General features: G+C 45.4%; 1 protein-coding gene across 7 annotated transcripts in view; it reads left to right on the top strand.

The window, feature by feature from the left end:
* TEX12 (testis expressed 12) overlaps positions 1 to 23,452 on the top strand; it is a 220,867-nt gene that overhangs the window by 181,216 nt on the left and 16,199 nt on the right. Inside the window, exon 1 of one of the 7 annotated variants that reach the window (XM_073603157.1) lies at positions 8,113 to 8,192. The exons of the other annotated variants lie outside the window; for them this stretch is intronic. Within the exon in view, the coding sequence (XP_073459258.1) occupies positions 8,148 to 8,192 (45 nt within the window). The 5' untranslated portion in view covers positions 8,113 to 8,147. Of the gene's footprint in view, positions 1 to 8,112; positions 8,193 to 23,452 lie in introns of those variants that run through there. 7 annotated transcript variants of the gene reach the window in all.

Raw genomic sequence — 23,452 nt, 5'->3', positions numbered from 1 at the left:
CAGCGTTTTTAAGGGCGTGAATTTTTGATTTTACTCTTCACTGCCTAACACCGTTTCGGAGGCCATGGAATGCCCAGGTGGCACAAAACCCCCCCAAATGACCCCATTTTGGAAAGTAGACACCCCAAGCTATTTGCTGAGAGGCATGGTGAGTATTTTGCAGCTCTCATTTGTTTTTGAAAATGAAGAAAGACAAGAAAAAACTTTTTTTTTTTTTCTTTTTTCAAATTTCAAAACTTTGTGACAAAAAGTGAGGTCTGCAAAATACTCACTATACCTCTCAGCAAATAGCTTGGGGTGTCTACTTTCCAAAATGGGGTCATTTGGGGGGGTTTTGTGCCACCTGGGCATTCCATGGCCTCCGAAACTGTGATAGGCAGTGAAGAGTGAAATCAAAAATTCACGCCCTTAGAAAGCCTGAAGGCGGTGCTTGGTTTTCGGGGTCCCGTACGCGGCTAGGCTCCCAAAAAGTCTCACACATGTGGTATCCCCGTACTCAGGAGAAGCAGCAGAATGTATTTTGGGGTGTAATTTCACATATTCCCATGGCATGTTTGAGCAATATATCATTTAGTGACAACTTTGTGCAAAAAAAAAAAAAAAAAATTTGTCTCTTTCCCGCAACTTGTGTCGCAATATAAAATATTCCATGGACTCGACATGCCTCTCAGCAAATAGCTTGGGGTGTCTACTTTCCAAAATGGGGTCATTTGGGGGGGGTTTGAACTGTCCTGGCATTTTATGCACAACATTTAGAAGCTTATGTCACACATCACCCACTCTTCTAACCACTTGAAGACAAAGCCCTTTCTGACACTTATTTTTTACATGAAAAAGTTTTTTTTTTTTGCAAGAAAATTACTTTGAACCCCCAAACATTATATATTTTTTTAAAGCAAATGCCCTACAGATTAAAATGGTGGGTGTTTCATTTTTTTTTTTTCACACAGTATTTGCGCAGCGATTTTTCAAACGCATTTTTTGGGGAAAAAACACACTTTTTTAAATTTTAATGCACTAAAACACACTATATTGCCCAAATGTTTGATGAAATAAAAAAGATGATCTTAGACCGAGTACATGGATACCAAACATGACATGCTTTACAATTGCGCACAAACGTGCAGTGGCAACAAAATAAATACATTTTTAAAAGCCTTTAAAAGCCTTTACAGGTTACCACTTTAGATTTACAGAGTAGATCTACTGCAAAAATTACTGCCCTCGATCTGACCTTCGCGGCGATACCTCACATGCATGGTGCAATTGCTGTTTACGTTTGACGACAGACCGCCGCTTGCGTTCGCCTTAGCGCAAGAGCAGGGGGCGACAGGGGTGCTTTTTTTTTTTTTTTTTTTTTTTCTTTATTATTTTTTTGCTTTTTTATCTTATTTTTAAACTGTTCCTTTCATTTTTTTTTTTTTTAAATCATTTTTATTGTTATCTCGGGGAATGTAAATATCCCCTATGATAGCAATAGGTAGTGACAGGTACTCTTTTTTGAAAAAATTGGGGTCTATTAGACCCTAGATCTCTCCTCTGCCTTCAAAGCATCTGACCACACCAAGATCGGTGTGATAAAATGCTTCCCCAATTTCCCAATGGCGCCATTTACATCCGGCGAAATCTAAGTCATAAAATGCTCGTAGCTTCCGGTTTCTTAGGCCATAGAGATGTTTGGAGCCACTCTTGTCTCTGATCAGCTCTATGGTCAGCTGGCTGAATCACCGGCTGCATTCTCAGGTTCCCTGTTGAGACAGGAGAGCCAGAGAAAAACACGGAAGACGGTGGGGGGGGGGGGGGGGCATTCCCTCCCACGGCTTGTAAAGGCAGTCTAGAGGCTAATTAGCCGCTAGGATTGCTTTTACATGAAAGCCGACCGCTGGCTGAAAAGAATGATACCAAGATGATACCTAAACCTACAGGCATCATTCTGGTATAACCACTCAAAGTTGTGAATGGCGTACCTGAAGACAAAAAAATGGTTAACAATAAAGCACAGTAAACGGTAAGGTATAAATAATTACATACCTGAAAAACAAACATGATAAAACATAATAACAATAACAATAACAATAAAACACTGCAGAATAGAATACAGTAAAAAAAGAGCAGAACAATAGAGAGAGAGAATAGAGAGAGAGAACAATAAAACGACAACTATTTTTTTTTATTTTATATATATATATTTTTTTTTTTTACACTTTTTTTGTAACTAACTTTTATAACGGTAACCGGTTCCAGGTTCGGGTCTCTCAAAATGCGATGGCATCTTGGGAGACCCTGTGAAAGTGTGCCTAGTCTGTGCAATGCTGTACCCTACGCTAATACTCAACTAGTGTATGGTAGCGTTCAAAACATTCACCAATGCAAAGACCAGGATTGTCAGGACAGGAGGGACAATAATAGCGGGTGTCACGCCTATATCCGCGTTTGCTGCAGACACAACATCTTTTTGGGGGGGTTCGTTGGGTAGGGGTACTCGGGAGCACATAAAAATGCCTCTCATGCAGCCGACTGCATTTGGTTGGGGATGTGAATGGGGGAGGTACGGGTGCTGCAGAAGCGGTGGGTTCCCAATTAGGATTGGCGAATGCAGCAGGAAGGGCACTATGGGCACGACGGGCCTGTGTTTGTCTTTTTGGTGGCAGCGGGACACTACTTGTGCTTGCCACCTCACCAGCTTGAACTGCACTTATGGGACTCGCCACGTCACCAAGTGTTACTGCAGCGCTGGTTTGACTACGACCGGGGTATACTAGGCCGCTGGTGCTTGCCAGTTCAATAAAAAGCTTCCAAAAAAACTGTTAGCGACCGCAGGGATCAGGTCTGACTCTGCGAACGCTGCAGTTATGCGTTTAGTGTTTTGTAAGTGTCAGTGATCGATCGATACTGCACTTGGGTGGGCTGGACTGGGCCGGGCGGAGGGGCAAAACGCAGGTGCTAGCAGGTATCTGGGCTGATCCCGCTAACACTGCGTTTTTGGGAACCCTAAACTGCTGGGGACGCTAGTATAGATCTGATCGGATCAGATATTGATCCGTTCAGATACTATACCACTAAAGGAGGCGTATGCTGCGTGCGTGGGTGTTAGTGGTACTGGCGCTAACCTGACGCTGCCTGGGGCCGGTGCTTGCTAGTTCACCAAAATGCTACCAAAAAAACTGTTAGCGATCGCAGGGATCAGGCCTGACTCTGCGAACGCTGCAGTTATGCGTTTAGTGCCTTGTAAGTGACAGTGATCGATCGATACTGCACTTGGGTGGGCTGGGCTGGGCCGGGCGGAGGGGCACAACGCAGGTGCTAGCAGGTATCTGGGCTGATCCCGCTAACACTGCGTTTATGGGAACCCTAAACTGCTGGGGACGCTAGTATAGATCTGATCGGATCAGATATTGATCCGATCAGATACTATACCACTAAGGGAGGTGTACGGTGCGTGCGTGGGTGTTAGCGCTACTGGCGCTAACCTGACGCTGCCTGGTGCTTGCTTGCCAGTTCACCAAAATGCTACCAAAAAAACTGTTAGCGATCGTAGGGATCAGGCCTGACTCTGCGAACGCTGCAGTTATGCGTTTAGTGTTTTGTAAGTGACAGTGATCGATCGATACTGCACTTGGGTGGGCTGGGCGGAGGGGCAAAACGCAGGTGCTAGCGGGTATCTGGGCTGATCCCGCTAACACTGTGTTTTTGGGAACCCTAAACTGCTGGGGACGCCAGTATAGATCTGATCGGATCAGATATTGATCCGATCAGATACTATACCACTAAGGGAGGCGCATGCTGCGTGCGTGGGTGTTAGCGGTACTGGCGCTAATCTGACGCTGCCTGGGGCGACGCATATCACCGCCAGGCGATCAGGGGGCTAAACCTTTATTCGGTAATAAACGGCGGGTGCCCTGACACTATAAAAAATAAACGAACTAACCTGCGTCACCCGTAACGGTTATACGGTGATCAGTGGTGAAAGGGTTAACTAGGGGGCAATCAAGGGGTTAAAACATTTATTAGGTAGTATATGGGGGTCCCTGTCACTATAAAACGCTGACGGCGAACCTAAATATTTACCTCACTAACTAGCGTCACCAGTGACACTAATACAGCGATCAGAAAAATGATCGCTTAGCGACACTGGCGATGGGGGGTGATCAAGGGGTTAAAACTTTATTAGGGGGGGTTAGGGGGGTATCCTAGACCTAAAGGGGGGTAATACTCACTGTCCCAACACTGTAACTGTCACAAACTGACACCATGCAGTAATCAGAAAAAAAAAAACCTGCTGGTGTCAGTTTGTGACAGGGGGGGGGGGTGATTGGGGGGGGATCGGGGGGCGATCGGGGGGGGGATCGGGGTGTTTTGTATGCCTGGCATGTTCTACTGTGTGTGTGTGTGTTGTGCACTCACATTGATGTCTTCTCCCCTCGGCGCTGGAACGGAAACTACCGAGCCGAGGGGAGATGACATCATTTCCTTTGCTGCTGTTTAGCATACAGCAGCAAAGGAGTGTTCCCATTGGCCGGCGGCGATCGCGAGGGGGGGGCCACGAACGGATGGCCTCCCCCTCATCTCGGATCGCCGGGGAACAGAACGGGACCGCTTCGGGCACCGGGGGGGGGTCCGATCGGACCCCCCACCCGCGAGAGGCAAATCACGTACATGTACGTGATTTTGCCTGCCCGTGCCGCCTTGCCGACGTAAATCGGCGTTAGGCGGTCCTTAAGTGGTTAAGACAGCACATGTACAAGCCCGTCTGAAGATTGCTAATGAACACCTGAATGATTCAGAGGAGAACTGGGTGAAAGTGTTGTGGTCAGATGAGACCAAAATCAAGCTCTTTGGCATCAGCTCAACTCGCCCTGTTTGGAGGAGGAGGAACGCTGCCTATGACCCCAAGAACACCATCCCCACCTTTAACCACTTCAATACAGGGCACTTATACACCTTCCTGCCAAGACCAATTTTCAGCTTTCAGCGCTGTCGCAGTTTGAATGACAATTGCGCGGTCATCCAACACTGTACCCAAACTAAATTTTTATCATTTTGTTCCCACATATAGAGCTTTCTTTTGGTGGTATTTGATCACCTCTGTGATTTTTATTTTTTGCTAAACAAATAAAGACCGAAAATTTTGAAAAAAATAAAAGTTTTGCTTTTGTTTCTGTTAAAAAATTTTGTAAATAAGTAAGTTTTCTCTTTCACTGATGGGCACTGATAAGGCGGCACTGACAGGCACTAATAAGGCGGCACCGATGAGGTGGCACCAATGAGCGGGCACTGACGATGGGCCCTGTTATGCGGCACTGATGGGCACTGGTAGGCGGCACTGATGGGTGGCACTGATATGCAGCACTGATGGGCATTGATAAGCGGCACTGATGGGCACTCATGGGTGGCACTGGGTGGCACTGATAGGCGACACTAATGGGCACTGAAATGCTGCAAAGATGGGTTCTTATGGGTGGCCCTAATAGGCGGCACTGCTGGGCACTGATAGGTGGCACTGATACGTGGCACTGATAGGCACTGATACGCGGCACTGATAGGCATCCCTGGTGGCACTGGCAGTGGTAGGCATTGTGAATGGGCACTGATTGGCAGCTGCCTGGACATTGATTGGCAGCTGCCTGGGCACAGATTAGTATTTCCCTGGAGGTCTAGGGGGCATACCTGGTGGTCCAGTGTGGATGGCTGGTGGTCCTGGGCGGCTTCCCTGGTGGTCCTGGGTGGGATCCGAGGGGGGGCTGTGCTGATAAACAATCAGCACAGACCCCCCCTGTCAGGAGAGCAGCCAATCGGCTCTCCTCTACTCGCGTCTGTCAGACGCGAGTGAGGAAAAGCCGATCACCGGCTCTTCCTATTTACATCGTGATCAGCCGTGATTGGACACGGCTGATCACGTGGTAAAGAGTCTCTTTACCTAGATCGGTGTTGCGGGGTGTCAGACTGACACCCCACAACAACGATCGCCGTGACGCACCCCCCTAGGGGTGCGCAGCGACTCAATATCCTGCGGACGTCATATGACGGACGTCAATATCCTGACGCCCAGTCAGGATATTGAAACCACTTTGCCGCCGTCATTCTGCTATATGGCGGGCAGCAAGTGGTTAAACATGGCGGTGGAAACATTATGCTTTGGGGGTGTTTTTCTGCTAAGGGGACAGGACAACTTCACCGCATCAAAGGGACAATGGGCGGGGCCATGTACTGTCAAATCTTGGATGAGAACCTCCTTCCCTCAGCCAGGGCATTGAAAATGGGTCGTGGATGGGTTTTCCAGCATGGTAATGACCCAGGACACATGGCCAAGGCAACAAAGGAGTGACTCGAGAAGAAGCACATTAAGGTCCTGGAGTGGCCCAGCCAGTCTCCAGACCTTAATCTCATAGAAAATATATGGAAGGAGCTGAAGGTTTCAGTTACCAAACGTCAGCCTCAAAACCTTAATGACTTGCAGAGGATCTACAAAGAGGAGTGGGAGAAAATCCCTCCTGAGGTGTGTGCAAACCTGGTGGCCAACTACAAGAAACGTCTTACTTCTGTGATTGCCAATAAGGGTTTCGACACCAAGTTCTAAGTCATGTTTTGTGAAGGAGTCAAATACTTATTTCACTTATTCAATGCAAATGAATTTATAACTTTTTTGAAATGCGTTTTCTGGATGTTTTTGTTCTGTCTCACTGTTAAAATAAACTTACCATTAAAATTATAGATTGATCATTTCTTTGTCAGTCGGCAAACCTGCAAAATCAGCAGTGGATCAAACACCTTTTCCCTCACTTTAAAATCAGAACTATAAATATTTGAACAACATTCATAGTCAAAGGAAACTGGGGTCCTGTCCATGAGGATTAGAATCAAAGGACGATGTTATGATGCAATGGGGGTTATTTACGAAAGGCAAATCCACTTTGCACTACAAGTGCAGTCGCTGTAGATCTGAGGGGACATGCAAGGAAAATAAAAAAACTGCATTTTTGCTTGCACATGATTGGATGATAAAATCAGCAGAGCTTCCCCTAATTTCAGAGCTTCCCCTCAGTTCTACAATGATCTACAGCGCCTGCACTTACAAGTGCACTTGCAGTTCAGAGTGGATTTCCCTTTAGTAAATCAACCCCGATGTATCAATATGTCAAGTTCAGCAATATAAATACGGTATATTTTGAACCTTTGATAAGTTACCTCTACTAAACACCAAATTGTTACATTTGTCAAGGAACCGAATAAAGTATATGTTCTATAGAACATCCCAAATAAATCCATTAAAGAGGAACAGCAGTCTGATCAGATAATTTGTAATAAAAATATCTTTGCCATTCTGAATAAAGAGCTTCCATCCAACCGCTTTGCATATTATTTTATATATACTGCGATTCTGTACTTGCCAAATATGCTGCAGAAATCTCCCTCCACTGAGTCTGGCTGCAACCATTTTAACTGTGGGCAGCTGAAGCTGCTGCCTGTTCACTTCCTGGATTCACACAGAGACACACCTCCAGCTCTGCAGCTCTCATTGGCCCTCTTATGACTCACCCCCCTCCCTTCCTGGCAAACTCTCACTAGGGTGAAAGAGAGAGCTGTGCTTGATGTCATAAGCCTAGGCTTTTTACCAGACAAGAAACAGGAAGTGGGCTGTATAAGGTATTTACTGGCAGAAAAAAAAATGTTTTACTATCCAAAGTTAAAACAACAAGGGCAGAAGATTTAATAGATGGAAAGTTGAAAAAATGACTGAAGGTCCGCTTTAAATACATGACAGTCCTATGAGGGGAGATTAACAGCACATCAGTTTATACTGAATAGTAAGTTTAAAATATAGTAGCGTCCTCTAGCTGTTTAAATCTTTTTTTAAGTCATACGATAATACGGAATGACATTTTTAAAATGTTAACCTTCCAGCAATATCACATCTCTATCATAAATTAAATCATCATAGAGGAATAATATAAAGGATGAGATGGAGGAATCAAGAAAAAATAGCAGATGGGTTTGTAGTGCTGGAATTATATGCTAAACCGTCATCTGGGGACACAGAACACCATGTATGCAGCTGTGAAGGGAGTGGAACGGGCTCCAGCCAAGCCGTCCTCGCAATCTGTTCCCGGCTTGAAGCATCTCTTGCCTTGTCGCTCTGACATGACGCAATGAAGATCGGTTCCATCCTGGGCCGATGTGACTCCTTTGCTTCGGTAAGTAAGGCAGAAAATTGATTAATTACCGGCACTGAGGTATCCCGTTTTCTTCCCTAGGAGCTTCTGTTCCTGGACATAATGTCAAGGGGACAGTAATGCCTCGTTTCCACTGAGCGGATCGGTTCGGTACGGTACGCTATTTTGGGTGTTTCCATTACGAAAGCGGCCCATACAGCTGAACCGTACCGCTCCATTCAGGGTCCTGCTTCAGATGTGGGGCCATAGAAAATGGAACGGTTCGTTTAGGGGGGAGCTACCGGCATCACACGATACTTTCCACTGATTGGCTGACACAGAACCCTCTGCTGTGCTATGATGATGTCAAAGGAAAGCGCCACACAAACTGCATATAAAGGAGAATAAAAGGAGAAGGATGCCTGCTAACAACAGCCGTGTTTGGTCATCACAGGAACTATCTACTTTCCTAAGCATAATTGGTGATAGCGTTATTCAGAGTGAGCTTGATGGATCGGTAAGGAATGAAAAGGTGTACAAAGATATTTCTCAGCGGATGGCAGGCGAGGGGTTTGAACGCACGTCGGGTCAGTGTAGGGCAAAGCTTAAGAAGCTTAAAGGCCAATATAAAAAATTTAAGGACGACAACAGCCGTAGTGGAAACAGTCGGAGTACTTGGAAGTGGTACGATGCCATGGACGCCATTTACGGTCATAGGCCAGCAAACCAAGGCAGGGAGGGAGGTTTGGACTCTGCAACTTCAATGCTAGAATCCATGATAGACCCCTTTGGTGAGTTTTTTTTTATTATACATAGAATTTTGCTCTGCTAACCATTTAAAAAATATATATAACCATATGTGCATTTTCAGAAACAAGTGATGGAGTTTCCAATGATGCATCAAACGTTTCCCATGATGGACCTTCAACCTCTTTCAGCAACGCCAGTACTATTTCCTCAAGCCAACCACAGAGTAGCCAACCACAGAGTACGCCCAATACACCCCGGCACACTGGTAAGACATGATAGTTGTAATTGTGCATTTTCTTAAAATAAATCAGCAGTGTGGCAGATGTGCAGGGGGTACAGTGGTGGAAGAGAAGAGCAGGGGCTTCAGCAGATGTGCAGGGGGTACAGTGGTGGAACAGATGAGAAGGGGGTTCAGCAGTGTGGCAGATGTGCAGGGGGTACAGTGGTGGAACAGGTGAGAAGGGGGTTCAGCAGTGTGGCAGATGTGCAGGGGGTACAGTGGTGGAACAGATGAGCAGGGGCTTCAGCAGTGTGGCAGATGTGCAGGGGGTACAGTGGTGGAACAGATGAGCAGGGGCTTCAGCAGTGTGGCAGATGTGCAGGGGGTACAATGGTGGAACAGATGAGCAGGGGCTTCAGCAGTGTGGCAGATGTGCAGGGGGTACAGTGCTGGAAGAGAAGAGCAGGGGCTTCAGCAGTGTGGCAGATGTGCAGGGGGTACAATGGTGGAACAGATGAGAAGGGGGTTCAGCAGTGTGGCAGATGTGCAGGGGGTACAGTGGTGGAACAGGTGAGAAGGGGGTTCAGCAGTGTGGCAGATGTGCAGGGGGTACAGTGGTGGAACAGATGAGCAGGGGCTTCAGCAGTGTGGCAGATGTGCAGGGGGTACAGTGGTGGAAGAGAAGAGCAGGGGCTTCAGCAGTGTGGCAGATGTGCAGGGGGTACAATGGTGGAACAGATGAGAAGGGGGTTCAGCAGTGTGGCAGATGTGCAGGGGGTACAGTGGTGGAACAGATGAGAAGGGGGTTCAGCAGTGGACAGAAGAGCAGTGGAACAGATGTGAAAGGAGGTGTATTGCCGGGGCAGATGAGCAGGGTGAACAGAGGTGGGGCAGAATATCAGGGGGAACAGAGGTGGGACAGGAGAGCAGGGGGTACAGTGTGGTGGGACTGATGCTTCCAAAAACTATTCTGGTCTTTTGTATATTACAGGTGAAAGGAGACTGTTGCAGATGGATCTGCGCACAGTCATGGAGGAGATGCGGGCATCAGAGGAAAGGCAGCTGGAAAGGATTGAGAACCTTTTTGAGAGGCGATTTCAGGCACTGCGTCAGGATGCACAGGAAGCTATGCGCCAGGAGGCAGAAATCTCCCGGCAGCAGATGGAGCAGTTGGCTACCTTCAACCAGGCCTTCCTTGGTGTCCTGGGTCAGCTTGTTCAAGTGCTTGGAGCCAGTCGTGATCCCAGGTTACCACCCAGACAGTAGGGCCTTTCATGCAGCACAGGAATTGTACACTTGTACATGTTTCGTTAAAAATTTTTTAGTTAAGTTTTTATTAAAATATTTTTAAATATATTTTTCACATTTTGACTTTCTAGAATATATAGATTTTTTTTTTGTGAAATAAAAATCATGAGAGACTTTTTTGAGTATGTCTGATTTAATGTAACACTTTATTAACAATACAGTAATACTTTATTAAAACTTGTAAAAATGACAGGCAAACTGGCTCTGAAGTTAGTGTTTTGCTTCTCCATCGCTGGACCTAGCTTTGTACAAAGGTATGAGAAGGTTTCCTTAGACATTCTGAAATTGTGCACCCACTGTGTGTGTGTGAATCCCGGGACGGTCACATCCCACCATTCATTGGCGCGAGGGAGAGCCCAAATGACTGGTCGGCTGCGCTGCTTTGCCAAGAGGAGAAGCATCTAAAAAAATAACAAACACAGATGGTAACAGATCATAAAATAAAAGAAATATTCATACAACATATACATTTTTCATTATTCTTGGTAAGTGTGTCAGGTAGGTGGGTCAGTGTGTGTGTCAGGTAGGTAGGTCAGTGTGTGTGTGTGTCAGGTAGGTAGGTCAGTGTGTGTGCGTGTCAGGTAGGTAGGTCAGTGTGTGTGTGTGTCAGATAGGCAGGTTAGTGTGTGTGTCAGGTAGGTAGGTCAGTGTGTGTGCGTGTCAGGTAGGTAGGTCAGTGAGTATGTCAGGTAAGTAGGTCAGTGTGAGTGTGTGTGTCAGGTAGGTAGGTCAGTGTGTGTGTGTCAGGTAGGTAGGTCAGTGTGTGTGTCAGGTAGGTAGGTCAGTGTGTGTGTGTGTCAGGTAGGTAGGTCAGTGTGTGTGTGTGTGTCAGGAAGGTGGGTCATTTGCTTACCCTATAGCGCTGCCGTCTTTGTCTTTGCCGCATAAAGGTGTACTTCTCCTCTCGGCTACATATCCAAGCTAGAAGTTTTCTTTTCTTTTTTGCTGTGTTTCTCATTGCTGCTCGCAACCTTCTCTCATACAGTGCGGCATGTTTTTTAAATATAAAGAACCAAAAGGCAACTAGAGAAAAGATGAGCTGCTGGATGACCTCCATTGTTGTTGATTCTCAGTTTCCTGTCGCACTAATATGACATCACACTAGCATTTTTTCTAAACCCCTTTATGGCCCCTTGTGGTCCCACTTGCAGTGGAAACGCTCACCAGAATAGACCGGACCATTCTAGGCCATTCAAACTGTACCGAACCAAACTGATCCGCTCAGTGGAAACGAGACATAAGTGGTAAAAATAGGTGCCCCCTGGATGCGATTAATTAGGTAAAGATGCGGAAGCTCCTTAGGTACGCACCTACCCAGCCATGCTCCGGACACGCCCCCTTAGTACTGTTCAGTACTTTCTCTTAATACCTAATCTGTTACTGACACTGTAAATAAAGTAGTTCTTTACTGACAGGAATACCTATTTTAGTACCTACATTTTTGGATTTCATCACTAGGTGGCAATACCGTCCTTTTATATGTTGTAGACTTATGCCCCGTACACACGGTCGGATTTTCCGACGGAAAGTGTTCGATGGGAGCTTTTTGTCGGAAATTCCGACCGTGTGTAGGTTCCATCGGACATTTTCCATCGGAATTTCCTTCACACAAAATTTGAGATCTGGATCTCAAATTTTCCGACAACAAAATCCGTTGTCGGAAATTCCGATCGTGTGTACACAATTTCGACGCACAAAGTTCCACGCATGCTCAGAATCAAGCAGAAGAGCCGCACTGGCTATTGAACTTCATTTTTCTCAGCTCGTTGTACGTGTTGTACGTCACCGCGTTTGCAATGTCCGACCAACTTTGTGCGACCGTGTGTATGCAAGACAAGTTTGAGCCAACATCCGTCGGAAAAAATCCATGTATTTTGTTGTTGGAATGTCCGATCAATGTCCGACCGTGTGTACGGGGCATTACAGTATGTATTTTAAGAATGTGGCTGTGCAAATTGTTGTAAATGCTGACCTGTAAGGGGGGGTAAATTCAGTGTGTTGGGAATATTTTTCTACTATATATTTTGGTAAGAATTTTTGACTCATATGCACTGTTAAAGAGCGGTTGCATGTTTCATCTCTTCACACAATGGAACAGCAGGGAAAAAAAGCATAATGCGTTTACATTATAGCAGGTGGGTGACTTGTCTACGCCAACTTAAAGTGATTCTAAAGGCAATTATTTGTTCAAATTACAAACATTTCATACTTGCCTACTTTGTGCAATGTCCACCAGCGCTCCTAGCTCTTCCCTCCTGCGGAGTGCCCCCATAGCAAGCTGCTTGCTGTGGGGGCGCACGTGTGTGCTCACTCCCAAGCCACTGCTCTGTGTGTCCATGATATACAGGGCGCAGCTCGGCCCCTGCCCCCTCCTTACTGTCTGTCTTTGACAGCAGCAGGAGTTAATGGCTCCTACTGCTGCCTTGCTGTCCAAAGAGGAGAGAGAGAGAGAGAGAAAGCCACTGCTTTTTCACACATTGCTGGATTGATCTCTTGCTCAGGTAAGTATTTAGGAGGGGTTGAGGTTGGAACTGCATGCAGGTGTTTTACCTTAATGCATAGAATAGAAGCTCTGTGCAAGGCTTTTTATGGGGTCCCCACGCCGATGCTCCAGGCCCCTCCTGTTCAGGAGGAAACTCACTTTGCTCACTCCCAAGCCGCCCTGTCTGCGTCTGTTGATACTTCCTTGTCCCAGGATTTGATTGGCAGCGGCTCCTGCTGCTATAAATCTGCCCAATGAGGAAGGAGACAGTGGCGAGAGCGGCTGCTCTCGTGCACATCGCTGGATCAGATCTGGCTCAGGTAAGAAAATAAGAAAATGGGGGGGGGGGGTCCTGCAGCAGAGAAAGCTTTTTTACCTTAACCACTTATGGGGACCGACCACCATCGTTATACATCGGCTGTTTGACGTTAAATACCGGGGTTATGGTGGCAGATAACTGCCATAACCACGTTATCTTTTTAAACAGCGGGCTGTCCACTTTCAGATAAAATTTGTCTCTGCATTGGATTCGCCACAAGATCACTTTTATCGGGGGTGGGAGAGGGGCCTCCCACCGCTCCCCAGTGGTCTCCGACGCATACAGGAGCCGTCGGTAGCAGCGGAGACGTTCGGGTTCTTTCCTCTGAGAGACATGGATTAGAGTGAGGGAAAGATAACCCCCACTGGCCTCCATACCATTGAATAACCGAAGCAACGTCAAATGTCACTTCCGCCCAATGGTCTTAAAGGGGGAAAAAATAATTATTGGAAAAAAAAAAAATATATATATATATATATATATATATATATATATATATATATATATATATATATATAGTTTTTATTGCTTTTAAGTGTAAATGTGAGAGCTGAGGTCTTTTTGACCCCAGATCTCACATTAAAGAGGTCCTGTCATGCTTTTTTTCTCTTACAAGATATGTTTACATTCCTTGTAATAGGAATAAAAGTGACTCAATTTTTTTTTTTTAAAAAAGACAGTGTAAAAAAAAAGTAAAATAAATAAGAAAAAAAAAAATGTAAAGCACCCCATCCCACCGAGCTTGCGCGCAGAAGCGAACGCATATGAAAATGGTGTTTTAAACCACACTTGTGAGGTATCGCCACGATCATTAGAGTGAGAGCAATAATTCTAGCAAATAAACTCCTCTGTAACTCAAAACTGGTAACCTATAGAAATTTTTAAAACCTATGGAGCCTATGGAGATTTTTAAGGGTCAAAGCGTGTCACCATTCCACAAACGGGCGCAATTTTGAAGCATGACATGTTGGGTATCAATTTACTCTGCATAACATTATCTTTCACAATATAGAAAAAAATTTGGCTACCTCTACTGTTGTCTTATTTTTTAATTCAAAAAAGTGTATTTTTTTCCCAAAAAATTGCGCTTGCAAGACCGCTGCACAAATACAGTGTGACAAAAAGTATTGCAACAACCGCCATTTTATTCTTTAGGGTGTCTGAAAAAAATATATATAATGTTTGGGGGTTCTAAGTAATTTTCTAGCAAAAAATCCTGATTCAAAACTTGTAAACAACACTAGGCCTGGTCCTTAGGGTGGACCTATCCTTTAACCACTTAACACTAAAATCGCTACATCTACAGACATCCATGATCCAACACTAACCTATATAAAGAAGAAATCAGTATACATACCTTTTTTGAAGCCAATCTGGTCTCCAGTGGTGGAAGCTCTGCAGAGGACACAGCCGAAATGAATGGGGAGTGACGTTACCCATAGACTTACTATGGGGCTTATGTTGTTGGCTGGGTCCTCTGCACTCACCTCCACAGCGAAGCTGCAGCTGACAGCTCAGCGTGGGATCTGGTCAGATCGACTTCAGAAAAGGTATGTATACTGATTTCTTCTTTACAGGGTTAGATAGGTTGGTGTTAGATCCTCAGTGTCTGTAGATGTAGAGATTTTAGTGTTAGGGTGCACTTATCCTGTAATTGATTGAATGCATTAAGGTAAAAAACCTTGAAGCTTTAGAACGACTTTAATTCTTGCATTACTGCAGTATATTGTCAGAGAACCAGCTGACGTAGATATTTATATCAGGAAAGCACTGGTTTCCTATTTACACAGTTATGCCCCGTACACACGGTCGGACTTTGTTCGGACATTCCGACAACAAAATCCTAGGATTTTTTCCAACGGATGTTGGCTCAAACTTGTCTTGCATACACACGGTCACACAAAGTTGTCGGAAAATCTGATCGTTTTAAACGCGGTGACGTAAAACATGTACGTCGGGACTATAAACGGGGCAGTGGCCAATAGCTTTCATCTCTTTATTTATTCTGAGCATGCGTGGCACTTTGTCCGTCGGATTTGTGTACACACGATCGGAATTACTGATAACGGATTTTGTTGTCGGAAAATTTTATCTCCTGCTCTCCAACTTTGTGTGTCGGAAAATCCGATGGAAAATGTCCGTTGGAACCCACACATGGTCGGAATTTCCGACAACACGCTCCGATCGGACATTTTCCATCGGAAAATCCGACCGTGTGTACGGGGCATAAGTCACCACTTTCCACTCTCTCTATGAGCAGGGATCATGGAATAGTCCTGCTGTAGTTCAAACTAACAGCACTCATGCCTTTATGTAATCCTGAACTGTAAAAGGAGGGGCTGGTAAGCCAGATATGGGAGCGGTGACAGGAAAAGAATACAACTCTGGCACCCCAACAGAACAACCCAACCATTTCATCACACTCCCAAAGTTTAACTACCTCAATACAGGGCACTTGTACCCCCTTCCTGCCCAGGCCATTTTTCAGCTTTCAGCGCTGTCACACTTTGAATGACAATTGCGCGGTCATGCTACACTGTAACAATGTGACATTTTTATAATTTTCTTCACTCAAATAGAGCTTTCTTTTGGTGGTATTTAATCACTTCTGAGTTTTTATCTTTTCCTAAAAAATAAATAAATAAAAAAGACTGAAAATGTTGAAAAATAAAAAGTTTTCTTAGTTTCTGTCAGTAAGTTTGTAAATAAGTAATTTTTCTCCTTCACTGATGGGCGCTGATGAGGTGGCTCTCATGGGCACTGATGAGGAGGCACGAATATGCTGCACTTATGGGCACTGATATGTGGCACTGATGGGCACAGATAGGCAGCACTGGGCACTGATGGGCTTTGATAAGTGGCATTGATGGGCAGCAAGGATGGGTATTGATGGGCAGCAGTGATAGCCAGCACTGACTGGCATCACTAATGGGTACTGATTGCTGGTACTTGTGGGCACTGTTTGTTGGCACTGGTGGGCACTCACTTCTGGCACTGTAGGCGCTTTATTGTATTCAGGGCACTGATTATCAGTGCCCTGATTACATGCCTAGATGTCCTCTGTGAGGAGATGCTGCTGATCGGCTCTCCTCACCTCACACTCTACCAGTGTGAGGCAAGGACCGCCGATTACCGGCATCTCTGTTTTTACATGTGACCGGCTTTGAGTGGACACAGCCAGTCACATGATTAAAGAGCCGCGGCCACGGCTCTTTACGGAGATCGGGATTGCGGCGTGTCCTAGCAACACGGCGCGGCCGCGATCGCCGCACTGCGTGCCCGCGAGAGCGGCCGTTCTGGGCGCCGTCATATCACGTCCACCCAGAACGAAAGCCACACCACCCCGCCATCATTTGACAGTGGGTGGGCAGCAAGTGGTTAATGGGGGATAGGTAGTTCTGTGCAGTAATGCCGCATACACACGAGCAGACTGGCTATCACCATCTTTATTTTAGTCCGGTCGTACGTCATCACGTAAGAATCCGTCGGACTTTGGTGTGATCGTGTGTAGGCAAGTCCGTTCGTTGGGAAAGTCTGTTGGAAGTCTGCCGAAAGTCCATCAGATAGTCCGTCGGACCAGTCCGGTCGAAAAGTCCACTCGTGTGTACGCGGCATAAGAAATGTGTGGCACTACACAGGGCCCTCCCACCGCACCCAGAATTCTGACAGCGATTATTGACATTAAAGGTTGTATTTCCATATGATACGACTTTTTATCATACAATTAAGAAATGGTGAGGGTTACGTAAAGGGAGAGGGAGGATTGGGAGATTTTTTTGGGTGTCCCAAAGTTCAGCTTTAAAGCGGAACTTCACCCAAAAGGGGAAGTTCCTCTTTAAGTCATTCACCCCCCATCCTTTCCCAAATTTTGACAGGTACCCACTTCGGCTTGGAACCTAGGCAATCTAAGCTGATGTTCTCCTCTCCCCCTCCCTCCCTGCAGTCTTCTTGGACACATCACAGGACCCAGAAGATTGCAGAAACATTCACAAAGCCCGGCGTAGCTCGCTTATGCGCAATGGCAGCCAGCTCTGAAGCTTAAAGCAGCATAGCTGGCTGCCAACAGTTGGGATGCCAGCGTCGGGAGCCCAAAAACTAGTGAAGAACTAGCCTTGGTGAGGACAGCGCTGGATCCCTGGACAGCTAAGTGTCCTTTTTTCCCCATAATACATTTTTTATTGAGAAATATGCAAATTACACTGCAAGTAAGAAACACAATAAAAGTGTGCTAAGTGTCCTTTTATTAAAAGTCAGCAGATACAATATTTGTACGTTTCAGCCTTTCTTTCGGGTTTGACCTGTACTGTGATTGGACACAGCACAAGTTTGTCAGTAGATTTCAGCTAATGATTTTGGTTGAAACCTGCTGATTAACTGTGGCCAATCACAGCACAAAGTTCTGTGTTTACAAATGCACAGAACTTTGTGCACAGACTGCGATATGGCTGTTTCTTCTCCCAGAAATCAAATCTGACTTCATAGAGAAAAGGCAGCCAGATATGTGAGTAAAAGCAGAACACATTACACTTGTTTGGCACACAGGTAACCCCTTGATTTCCCCTTGATGATAACACCTTCCCAGCCAGTGTCATTAGTACAGTATAACATATCATCACTGTTCACTGTATTCGTGCCACTAGCGACGTCACTGTCAGCCAGTTAACCGGTTCCCGACCAGCCACCGCAGTTTTACAGAATGCAGAACGGTGGGTGAAATGACCATACCTTACGTCGGGCAGGCGGCCGCCTAGCGGGCGCATGACGATCGGATTCGTTTCAGACCTGATCAGTCTCCAGGCCCAGGCCAATGATTTCTGGCCTGGACCTGCTGATTGGTTCTGACGAATGAAATGCTTCCCCTGCCTGTAAGTGTAAACACAGGCAGGGGAAGCGATGTTATCTCCCTCTTGAATTTTTTTCCGTACCGGAGAGAGGACACCCAAACGTGAGTTGCACTGACATAGTACACGTAGGCACACATTTCACCCCCGGATCGCCCCCCCCACACACACACAAACACACACACACACAGTTAACCCCTTCACTCCCTGTCACTGTGTCACCCAGTGCAGTGTTCGTATTTTTCTTTGATCACTGTACCGGTGTCATTTGTGACACTGATCAGCATTAGGGTACTTAGTAGAAGGCCCAGATAGGTCTAGGGACCCCCCTAAACCCCCCTAATAAAAGGTTTAACCCCTTGATCACCCCCTGTCACCAATGATCACCGTATTAGTGTCACAGGTGACGCTGGTTAGTTATTTTTTATAGCGTCACCTGCCGTACATTACCTAATAAAAAGTTTAACCCCCTGATCACCCGGCGGGTGATATCAGTTAGGTTTTAGTGTCAGTCAGGGTCTGCGTCGCCCCAGGAAGCGTCAGATTAGTGCCAGTAGCACTAACACACTCGCACGCACCATACACCTCCCTTAGTAGTATAGTGTCTGAACGGATCAATATCTTTGATCTGATCAGAAGTATATTAGCGTCCCCAATAGTTTAGGGTTCCCAAAAACGCAGCGTTGGTGGGATCAGCCCAGATACCTGCTAGCACCTGCGTTAGCCCCTCCGCCCAGCCCAGCCTAGTCCACCCAAGTGCAGTATCAATCGATCACTGTCACTTACAAAACACTAAACTCATAACTGCAGCATTCGCAGAGTCAGGCCTGATCCATGCAAACCCTAAAAGTTTTTTTGGTAGCGTTTGAAGCAGTTGCTGACAGGTGCTCTTTTTTCCTGTGAGTCTCACTGGTTGTAGCAGTAAATTTAGAGGCCAAAATGTCCAATCGAAGGTACACTAGTGAAGAGGCCTACACGTTTCTGAGCATGACAGATGAGAATGAAGAGGAACTCACCCATCTGTCAGATTTAGGCTCAGAATACAAACCTGTAGACAGCAGTGGCACCCTGACAGATAGCTCTGACGACTGAGTAGTGGTCCCTGCCAAGGTCAGGTGTACCCGACCACGTTCTTCTGCTGTTGTTGAGGTGCAAGAACCGCAGGGCTCTTGTATGGAGCAGAGAGCCAGTACTAGTGCCGCTCATCCTTCTGGTGAACTGACAGGCACCAGCGGCCTAGTACATCCTATCGTCGTCAAGATGTATAAGCTCTGTGACAGGGCAACAGGCTATGCATATAGTTTTATGGTTTACGAGGGAAGAGATACTGTAGTTACCTAGAGCTGGAGAACTGCCCAGACTACATGAGGAGCGCTGGTAAGATTGTGTGGGACTTGGTGTCACCCTTATTCGGAAAGGCTTGTATGTGGACACTTGTATGTGGACAATTATCACACAAGCGTACCACTTTTTATTCACTTGTTTGATCATGGAATTGGCGCATGTAGCACTGTGCGATCTAATCTCTGGGGCTTACCCTAGCGGCTTGTAGATTCCCGTCTTGGCTGGGGCAGAGAGCCTGCTTGAGATGTAGTAATTTGCTCGTTCTGCCCTCCCTTCACGCAGACATGGCGGTCCAAATTCAAACGGTGACTGGTGTTGTGGAGAAACCTCTCTGTGTCCACGCATACAACCTTAACATGGGAGGCATGGACCTCAACGACCAGTTGTAGGCACCGTACCTAATTGCTCGTAAGGCCCAGACGCTGGTATAAAAAAGTGTCTGTATATTTATTCCAATTGGCTCTGCTGAATGTTTATTTGCTATAAAAGCTTCAGGACGAACTGGATCCTTCCTTAAATTCCAGGAAGAGATCATCACAGCCCTTCTGTTTCCAGACGGTGCTTTGGCCCAACTTCCCAATCCAAATGCAGTGAGCCAGCTGCTTGAGAGGCATTTTCCGTATGTCCTCCCTGGTACCCCTACCCAAAGAGATCCCCAAAGAAGATGTGTCTGCAGAAAACACGGATGTAGGCGTGACCCCCACTTTTATTGTCCCTCCTGTCCTGACCAACCTGGTCTTTGCATTGGTGAATATTTCAACACTACCACACACTAGTGGAGTATTAGCGTAGGGTACAGCATTGCACAGTCCTAGGGCACACTTACACAGGGTCTCGAAAGATGATATGGACATCACATTTTGAGAGACCCTAATCTGGAACGTTTACAGTTTATATAAAAGTGCAAAACAAATATAAACAAAAGCCAAAAATAGTTGTGGTTTTATTTTTCTTCTCTCTCTATTGTTCTCTCTCTTATGTTCGCTCTCTATTGTCCGCTATATTGTTCGCTCTCTATTGTTCTATATTTATTGTTCTCTCTCTATTGTTACTGTATTTTAGAACTGTAATGTTTTATTTTTACTATGTTTTATTGTATTTGCTTTGCAGGTATGGCATGTCTTACTGTTATACTGTAATGTTACTTTGTTTTATTGTTAACCATCATTTGCTTAGCAAGTACGCCATTCAGCTGCAGCGTGGGTTTATTTATTCTGACAGCAACAGCGTTTGCTCCCACGATATGTAGAGCCGTGACACCAGCGCTGTAGGAGGGGATTTCTCCACCACAGTTAAAAAAAAGAGCAGATATGCCGAAACATGGTGCAGGGGGGGAGGAGCGATTTGCTCCTAACATTAGAGGCGGATTGCCCCCATGCTTTGGCATATATTTTTTAGGCACAGATTGCGTTAAAAAATCAAGTTGTTTTATTGAGTTATTGTTTTATCGTTACCATTGTTTCCTTTTCGGGCACGCCATTCAGCTGCAGCACTGATTTATTTATCTTGACAGCAACAGCGTTTGCTCTCACGATACGAAAATCGGCAGCTGTAGGAGGTAATTTCACCACCACAGTTTAAAAAAAAAATGGTACATGTATGCCCATCATTAGAAGTGGATGGATGAAGGGCGGTATTCTAATAATGGGCATACCCACCAATAAATCTCTTTTTTTCGTTTAGCCCACAGCCTGCATGAACAAAAAAAATTACAATATATGCGCAACAAGGACCAGCAACGTACTGGTATGTTGCTGGACTTTGAGTGGTTATACCAGAATGATGCCTGCAGGTTTAGGTATCATCTTGGTATCATTCTTTTCAGCCAGAGGTCGGCTTTCATGTAAAAGCAATCCTAGCAACTAATTAGCCCCTAGACTGCTTTTACAAGCAGTGGAAGGGAACGTAAACCCCCCTCCCACCGTCTTCCATGGTTTTCTCGGGCGCAATTTTAAAGCATGTCGTGTTTGGTACTCGGCATAAGATCATCTTTTTTATTTCATCAAACATTTGGGCAAAATTTAAAAGTGTTTTTTTCTCCCATAAAATTGCATTTGAAAAATTGCAGCACCCACCATTTTAATCTTTGCTTTAAAAAAAAAAAATAATGTTTTTGGGGGTCAAAGTAATTTTCTAGCAAAAAAAAAAAAATGTTTTTTTTCATGTAAACAAAAAGTGTCTCCAAAGGCTTCAAGTGGTTAGAAGCATGGGTGATGTGTGACATAAGCTTCTAATTTTGCGCATAAAATGCCAGGACAGTTCAAACCCCCCCCCCCCCCAAATGACCCCTTTTTGGAAAGTAGACACCCCAAGCTATTTGCTGATAGGCATGTTAAGTCCAAGGAATATTTTTTTTTTTTTTTGCACAAAGTTGTCACTAAATGATATATTGCTCAAACATGCCATGGGCATATTTGGAATTACACCCCAAAATATATTCTGCTGCTTCTCCTGAGTATGGGGATACCACATGTGTGAGACTTTTTGGGAGCCTAGCCACTTACAGGACCCCAAAAACCAAGCACTGCTTTCAGGCTTTCTAAAGGCGTAAAATTGTGATTTTACTCCTCACTACTTATCACAGTTACAGATGGCCTGAAATGTCCAGATAGCACAACCCTCCCCCCAATTACCCCATTTTGGAAAGTAGACAAGGTATTTGCTAAGAGGCATGGTGAGTATTTTGCAGCTCTCATTTGTTTTTGAAAATTAAGAAAGGAAAGTAAAAAAAAATATATTTTTTTTTTCTTTTTTCAATTTTCAAAACTTTGTGACAAAAGCGAGATCTGCAACATGCCTCTTAGCAAATAGCTTGGTGTGTTTACTTTCCAAAATGGGGCATTTGGGGGCATTTTGTGCTATTTGGGCAAGTACATTTTGTTATGTCATAGCCTTATTCCAAAATGGATTACATTCATTATTTTCCTCAAAATTCTACAAACAATACCCTATAATGGCAACATGAAAGAAGTCTGTTTGAAATCTTTGCTCTTTTTTTTTTTTTAAACAAATAAATCACATGTACATAAGTATTCACAGCCTTTGCCATGACACTCAAAATTGAGCTCATGTGCATCCTGTTTCCACTGATCATCCTTGAGATGTTTCTACAACTTGATTAAAGTCCACCTGTGGTAAATTCAGTTGCCTGGGCATGATTTGAAAAGGCACACACCTGTCTGTATAAGGTCCCACAGTTAACATGCATGTCAGAGCACAAACCAAGCCATGGAGTTCAAGGAATTGTCTGTAGACCTCCGAGATAGGATTGTATTGAGGCACAGATCTGGGGAAGGATACAGAAAAATTTCTACAACATTGAAGGTCCCAATGAGCATAGTGGCCTCTATTATTCGTTAATGGAAGAATTTTGGAACCACCAGGACTCTTCCTAGAGCAGGCTGCCCAGCCAAACTGAGTGATTGGCGGAGAAGAGCCTTAGTCAGGGAGGTGACCAAAAACCCGATGGTCACTCTGACAGAGCTCCAGCGTTTCTCTGTGGAGAGAAGAGAACCTTCCAGAAGAACAACCATGACAGCCCGCCTGGAGTTTGCCTAAAGGCACCTGAAGGACTCTCAGACCATGAGAAACCAAATTCTCTGGTCTGACGAAACAAGGATTAAACTCTTTGGCCTGAATGGCAAGCGTAATTTCTGGAGGAAACCAGGCACCGCTCATCACCTGGCCAGTACCTACCCTACAGTGAAGCATGGTGGTAGCAGCATACTGTGGGGATGGGCAGGCAGGAACTGGGAGAATAGTCAGGATCGAGGGAAAGATGAATGCAGCAATGTACAGAGACATCCTTGAGGAAAACCTGCTCCAGAGTGCTCTGGACCTCAGACTAGGGCGAAGGTTCATCTTCCAACAGGACAACAACCCTAAGCACACACAAGATAACAAAGGAGTGGGTACAGGACAACTCTGAATGTCCTTGAGTGGCCCAGCCAGAGCCCAGACTTGAACCCCATTGAACATCTCGAGAGAGAGAGATTAAAATGGCTGTGCACCGACACCCCCTCTTTCCAAACTGATGGA

The sequence above is a fragment of the Aquarana catesbeiana genome, linkage group LG10 (assembly GCF_042186555.1).
Source record: "Aquarana catesbeiana isolate 2022-GZ linkage group LG10, ASM4218655v1, whole genome shotgun sequence".
NCBI classification, from domain to species: Eukaryota; Metazoa; Chordata; class Amphibia; order Anura; family Ranidae; genus Aquarana; species Aquarana catesbeiana.
This window is presented reverse-complemented; position numbering and strand designations above follow the sequence as displayed.